Source organism: Austrofundulus limnaeus, unplaced genomic scaffold, assembly GCF_001266775.1.
Source record: "Austrofundulus limnaeus strain Quisiro unplaced genomic scaffold, Austrofundulus_limnaeus-1.0 Scaffold127, whole genome shotgun sequence".
NCBI lineage: Eukaryota > Metazoa > Chordata > Actinopteri > Cyprinodontiformes > Rivulidae > Austrofundulus > Austrofundulus limnaeus.
The window spans coordinates 179288-185561 of record NW_013952529.1 but is presented as its reverse complement, the minus strand read 5'-3'; the positions used below and the strand labels follow the sequence as shown (position 1 = coordinate 185561).

Sequence of the window (6274 nt, the reverse complement as noted above, 5' to 3'; positions counted from 1 at the left end):
CCTGAGAAAGAAAGTTTGGATCCTGAGAAAGAAAGTCTGGATCCTGAGAAAGAAAGTTTGGATCCTGAGAAAGAAAGTCTGGATCCTGAGAAAGAAAGTTTGGATCCTGAGAAATCCTGACTTATTCCTCAGGATCCAGACTTTCTTTCTCAGGATCCTGAGAAATAAGTCAGGATCTTTTTTGTCTCCCCATGTCCCTTCTAAGGCTCCGTACTTTCTGTAGTATCCTGTCACTCTTCGTTTTATCCGTCTGCTTGTCTCTTGTTATTCACTGTGTTCGGCAATGTAAGAACTTCACTGCTCAGGGAAACATGTTCCATCTGTATATATGACAAAAACACTTAGAATGTTGAATCTGAACCCCAGACCTGAACCTGACCCAGACCTGAACCTGACAGAAAACCTGTGGACCCTGATTAGTCCTGTCCACTTGCCTTTCAGTCAAAGCTCAGGGAGAAATTACCCACTAACAAACGACAGAAACCTGATGAAGATGAAGAGTTTTCATGTAATAACTCCGCTACTTCCGGTCAGCCTCGCGCTCCCACAGCTGACAGTGACGTGTCGCGTGGCGGCCAGGTGAGCAGCTCACCTGTAGAAGTTCTCCGAGCCGCCGATGGCCACCAGGCAGTAGGTGTTGGTGAGTTTGGCGAAGCAGCCCACCTCGTTGTTCTTCTCAAAGGAGGCTCTGACGGCCATGATGCTGCCGAGGAGGACCAGCGGGACCGGGTCGGGTTCGTTCAGAACTCTACGGTTCGGCTTCCGGACACTGACAAACTCGGTTCTTTGGGGGTTCGGCTTCAAACACGAGCTTTGTTGGAGGGTTCGGGTCCGATTACCTGAAGAAGGCCTCCCGACACGAGTCGAACAACTTCACGTGGATACTTCCGCTTAAGGAGCAGCGCGATGACGTAAGACGTACTGTACGTAAAAACAAGGATAACTTTAAATTCCTATTAACTATTTTTATTTGTTTTTTATTTTTGGTTCACGTTAAATAAATTTCTGCTTTTAATTTTTATTTTCGAAAAAAAAAATATATATATATATTTTCCAAACCCTTTGCGTGTGACGTCACGCTCCTCTCCGCCATGATGGACATCACCAAAACAACACAAAACCACGCGGTAAACTCCTGTACAGTAAAACGACAGAGAGTTGGTAGTTTGAAAACGCTTTTATTGAGCTGATAAATCTGTAACATGGTGTTCAGCTGCTGCGCGTTCGGCTGCAGAAACAGAAAAGGAAGTAAAGCCAACCTGTCGTTTTACCGCTTACCTGTGGAGGAGGCCCGGAGGCAGCGGTGGATCAGAGCCATCAACCGGAGGGCCTGGCAGCCCTCGGTGTGTTCACGGGTCTGCAGTGATCACTTTTTACAGGGTCAGGTTAACCTGCAGGTGTTTCATGATAGAGCTGAACAATAATTCATTAAAGCTTTAATGTGTCAGGGTAGAAAATAAATGTTTTTATTAAGATGAAGCTCTTTTCTGATTCAGGAAATATAAATATAAATATTCATTACCCTGAGCATTTTTAATCTGCTCTACTTTAAAAAATAAAACGCTTAGGCTCTTCTAACCTGAACTAGATTATTCTACACTGATTACACAATGTTTTAAACCATGTTAGAGGTTTGTGAAACTTCGATAAATGATTGTTACAGCACGTTTTATCACAAGATCAATGTTATCTCATTTCCCAATCATTAAAAATAGTTTTTATTTTAAAAAAATGGTGGAGCTGTGGGAAGTAGATCAGTTATCATTGTGCTAGATTTTGACGAGCTTATGTTGGGTAAACCCACAGAAAGACTAATTTGCTGCTCCAACAAACTATTATATTTGTTATTGTTGTTATGTTAGGATAGGGTTGGGCAATATTGCAAAAAAAAAAATCACGATTAATTGTGTTATTTATCCGATAACGATTAATCCCCTGGAGCCCCTGGACGCCTTTATTTCTTAGTCACATGACCAGTTTACTGGGAAAGATTTGCTCTTTGTAAGAAATTGTTCCAAATTGTGTGAAAATCACAGATTTCAGGCAACACATCTTATTTTAAATTGTGTTGATGGATAAATAAATTACAGAGCTGCTACCTTTAATTTTTTATGCTAATTGTAGCTTTTTGTCTGTTTTTTTTAGCTATTATTCGGCTCCTTTCTTCTGCTGGTTTCAGTTTTTGTATTCACGTCTCGTTGTTGTCCCCAGGCCAACCCGCCAAGCTCTACGATGACACGAACCCGGACTGGGTGCCGTCGGTTAACCTGGGCTACAAGAGGAGAACTGCTGCTAGCCCCGCCCACAAACCCAAGTATCAGAAGAGGAGGAAGCTTCTGAAGGAGGACGAGTCCGACGAAGACGTGAAGTCGGTTCAGACCGAGCTGAAGTCGGAGGCCATCAGAGAGATGGAGGTGGAGACGGACAGACTGACGGAGGACATCTCCTTGTTAAAGGACGACATCGCCGCTCTGACGTTAAACGAGGCTTTCTTCCAGGAAGACAATTACCGCGTGGCGTTCTACACCGGACTGCCGAGCTTCCTGGTCCTGACCCACGTGGTCTCCTTCGTGTCCCCCTTCCTGGAGGCCACAGGTGGTCTCAGCGCGTTTCAGCAGGTGGTCGCCACCTTGATGAGGTGTCGTCTGAGCTTGGAGGAGCAGGACCTGGCCTATCGGTTTTGTGTCTCCGCCCCCACCATGGCGGCGTGCTTCAGGACGGTGGTGGAGGTTCTGCACGCCCGGATCGGGTCTCTGGTCCAGTGGCCATCCCGGGCCGAGCTGTTGAGGAGCGCTCCGGTGTGTTTTCAGGAAGCCTTTTCTGGGAAGGCGGCAGTGATCCTGGACTGTGTGGAGGTTCTGATCCACAGACCCGGGAACGTGATGGCCCGGCTTCAGACCTGGAGCCCACAGAAACACCAGCACACCGTCAAAGTCCTGACCGCAGCCTCGCCACGCGGACTCATTCTGTTCCTGTCCCCCGCCTGGCGAGGCTGCGTCAGCGACAGCTACCTGGCTGAAAACTGTGGCGTCACTGACAACCTCCTCCCTGGAGACGTGGTTCTCACAGGAACTGGACTGGACCCTGCAGGTTCTGTTGGGCTGCTCCGCACAGAGCTGACTCCTCAGGGGACAAAGCAGCTGACGGCCTCTGCAGTGTCCGACACAAGGAGGCTGTTGGACATTTGTCTGTACCTGCAGGAGGTGACCGGACGGCTCCAGGAGGAGTACACAATCCTGAAGGGACCCTTGGACCTGGACTTCCTGACCCGGGACGGACCTGAGAAACCGACTCTGATTGATAAAGTTGCAGCTGTTTGTTGTGCTCTGATGAATTTATCTCCTGCAGTTGTTGTTTGAATAAACTGAACTTTTTTGTGTGTCTGTGCTCAGTGTTTTTACTAACTCTGTTCAATCATCACATACTTCAAACATTTTACTGTTTTAATTATCACATACTTTATTTTTAAACATTGTACTTCAATGATCACATACTTTATTTTTAAATGTTTTATAATTTTAATGATCACATACTTTATTTTTAAATGTTCTATAATTTTAATGATCATATACTTTATTTTTAAATATTTTATTATCTTAATGATAGAATATTTTTTAAGTGTTTTATTATTTTCAGTGTAGATATAACACATTTTTAAATACTGAGGTAAACTTTAGTGTGGTAGTAGCTGAGAGTCATCCACAATGAGTTCTAATCTGACAGATAAACACCTAAAATCATTTGCATAGATTTGATTAATTTTTTATTTTCACCTAATTTTCTTTGAAGATAAAGTATATATTATGAAATCATTAATAAAATACTAAGACTGAGAATCATGAGATCATGTCATAATAAAAAAACAAGTCATTTGATGAATAATGTGTATATATAAAATATATATATATAATAATGAAATAGTCACAAATACACAAAACTAACTAATGTATTTTTTAAAGTATTTTATATGTTTTTAATTCAAAATTATAAACCCACTGTTTTACTTTTTTAATCATTTTTCTTTTTGGCACAACCTGGCTTCTATAAATTCTTATTTTAAACCCAAAACAAAATAAATTCAGGAACCTTCCTCCCTCAGAAACCTCCATAGAGACCAGGCTCGGCGCCTTCAGCCAATCACGTCGGGCTCTTCTCGTGACGTCATGGTTGCTCTTGGTCCTGTAATGAGAAGAGGAGTCACTCCGTCACATTTTAACTCGCCTCAGATGATAGTTCAGAAAACCTGGATCTCTTGAAGTACTCCTTCCCGCATATCGCGCAGAGTGATCCATCTTCTCTCTCCAGGATCTATGCAGCGTCTTCTCCGACATCACGTCTGTTCGGATTCTCTGCCTGGAAACACCGAGAACTAATCGGAACCAGCGGCTGACAGACACCAACCGACCTCCCGGGCTGAGAGGGCTCGATTAGGTGGGCTGAGACTGATTTCTGATCCCGGTTCTGGTTATTTTTGGGGGCTTCTGCGGGTCTGTGGGCGGAGCTAATGTGGCACAAAAACATCAACAGGAAGCGTTTAGACCCGTGTGTGTCAGCTGTCATAGTTTTAGTTCAGTTAACCTTCTCACAGAGGTCAGATTATACTTAATTTTTACTTTTAAACCATTTGAAATGTTGCAAATAGAAGAACATTATCAAATGATTGAGCCTCTTATTGTGTGAAAACAAGAGGATGCAGGTAAATCTGCAGAGATGCTAAATCAACAATAAAACTACAAAATAAATTTATAGAGACACAAAAAACAAAGAAATGAGTTCAAACATGAAACTGAGTTGACCCTAATGAGCTCGTTTTGTTTCTGTTAATTAAAGACTTCTGGCAGGAAGTGAGTGCACACAGCAGGAAGTGATTAAGACAAATAATCAGTCATCAGCAGGTTAATTATGAACAGGAAGTTCACTCTTCATCTGAAGCCTGCAGAGCTGCAGGGTCTGGACCAGGGAGAGTCCGGGCCGGTACTCCTAATACGATGTAAAATAAACATTTTCACTGGTTGTTGTTGTTGTTGTTGTTGTTGTTGTTGTTGTTGTTGTTGTTGTTGTTGTTGTTGTTTGTAAATACAGTTAAAGAAGTAATTAAAAATGCTTTTAGAAAAGCACCAGAAGACCTGGATTCACCAGGTCCAGGAGGGAAAGCTGGGTTCTCCTGTGAGGCGGGCCTCAGGGTTCTGATGAAGACCTCACTGAAGGAACCAGGAGAACCTCCTGGATCCAGGTCCAGGAGTCCAGGAGTGTTTTCAGGGTTTTTATTTGAAGGTTTACAGTCTGTAAACGAACCAGATGTTCGACAGCGTCTTCAAACTGAACCTGGTTTGAACCTGGTTCTGTTCCAGGTGAGGATGGGAGGAGATCAGAGTCACGAGACCAAACCTGAGGAGAGACCAGATGAAGAACCTCCGGAGTGTGAAAGACCCGACAGCGAGGGTCCTGAAGGTCAGGACCTCCGAGCTTCACTGAACATCACTGAAGGAAGCTTTAACCTGATGAAACGTTTCCTCCACAGACTCAGCAGGCCAGCTGCCCCAGTGCATGATGGGAAACAGGATGGTGGACGACATGAGCTTCATGATCTCCTGCACCAACTGGTATTAGACTGGTTCTGGTTCAGACCACCGGACCACCAGGACCCGTTAGAGGACGTTCCTCAGACCCTCTACTTGTCTTTTATTTGTTTAAATTGATCAGTTGTTTTTATTTCTCTGACTTTGAACAGAAATAAAGTTTATTCTTCATGATGGTTAAACAGTTTAACTCTTTAAAGTTCAGCTGGTTCCTGAGACGTTGGTTCCTCTCCTCTGACCTGTGAGCTCAGAGGTGGAGAACATCTGGATCCTGCTCCTGGGTCCCTGAAGACTTTAAACATTATATGATTTTAATGAAACTCACCAAACCAGCCTGGAGCTGCTGGTCGAACCGTCTTCATGCTCGAGTCACAAAGTCAGGTTGTTTACTCTGTTTGTTTGTTTAACAAACAGAGTAAACAACTCAGAGTGCTGTAAACAAACAGAGTAAACAACTCAGAGTGCTGTAAACAAACAACAAACAGAGTAAACAACTCAGAGTGCTGTAAACAAACAGAGTAAACAACTCAGAGTGCTGTAAACAAACAAACAAACAGAGTAAACAACTCACAGAGTGCTGTAAACAAACAAACAGTAAACAACTCAGAGTGCTGTAAACAAACAAACAGAGTAAACAACTCAGTGCTGTAAACAAACAAACAAACAGAGTAAACAACTCACAGAGTGCTGTAAAC

The 6274-nt window shown here is 43.4% G+C and overlaps 2 protein-coding genes and 1 long non-coding RNA gene across 3 annotated transcripts in view; 2 read left to right on the top strand and 1 right to left on the bottom strand.

Moving 5' to 3' along the window:
• The window catches only part of eif6 (eukaryotic translation initiation factor 6), a gene marked incomplete at its 5' end in the record, with an annotated part of 3412 nt that extends 2635 nt beyond the window's left edge, over window positions 1-777 (bottom strand). Inside the window, 1 exon segment of the mRNA XM_014015300.1 lies at window positions 593-777. Within this exon segment, the coding sequence (XP_013870754.1) occupies window positions 593-699 (107 nt within the window).
• A 272-nt stretch (window positions 778-1049) lies between these two features.
• LOC106522326 (uncharacterized) lies at window positions 1050-3381 on the top strand. The gene is made up of 2 exons (XM_014015299.1): window positions 1050-1380; window positions 2212-3381. Exons 1-2 carry the CDS (start codon window positions 1203-1205, stop codon window positions 3357-3359), a joined length of 1326 nt encoding a protein of 441 aa, XP_013870753.1. The 5' UTR covers window positions 1050-1202; the 3' UTR covers window positions 3360-3381.
• Window positions 3382-4309: 928 nt separating this feature from the next.
• LOC106522318 (uncharacterized) lies at window positions 4310-5753 on the top strand. Its single transcript, XR_001310766.1, has 3 exons — window positions 4310-4431; window positions 5352-5451; window positions 5522-5753. It is a non-coding gene; the product is annotated as an uncharacterized LOC106522318 (long non-coding RNA).
• Window positions 5754-6274: the final 521 nt, after the last annotated feature.

Coding starts and splice junctions, on each gene's coding strand:
- LOC106522326 (XM_014015299.1), top strand. CDS start 1,203: ATGGTGTTCAGCTGCTGCGCGTTCGGCTGCAGAAACAGAAAAGGAAGT. Junction 1,381..2,211: donor CAGTGATCACTTTTTACAGG/GTCAGGTTAACC, acceptor TGTTGTCCCCAG/GCCAACCCGCCAAGCTCTAC.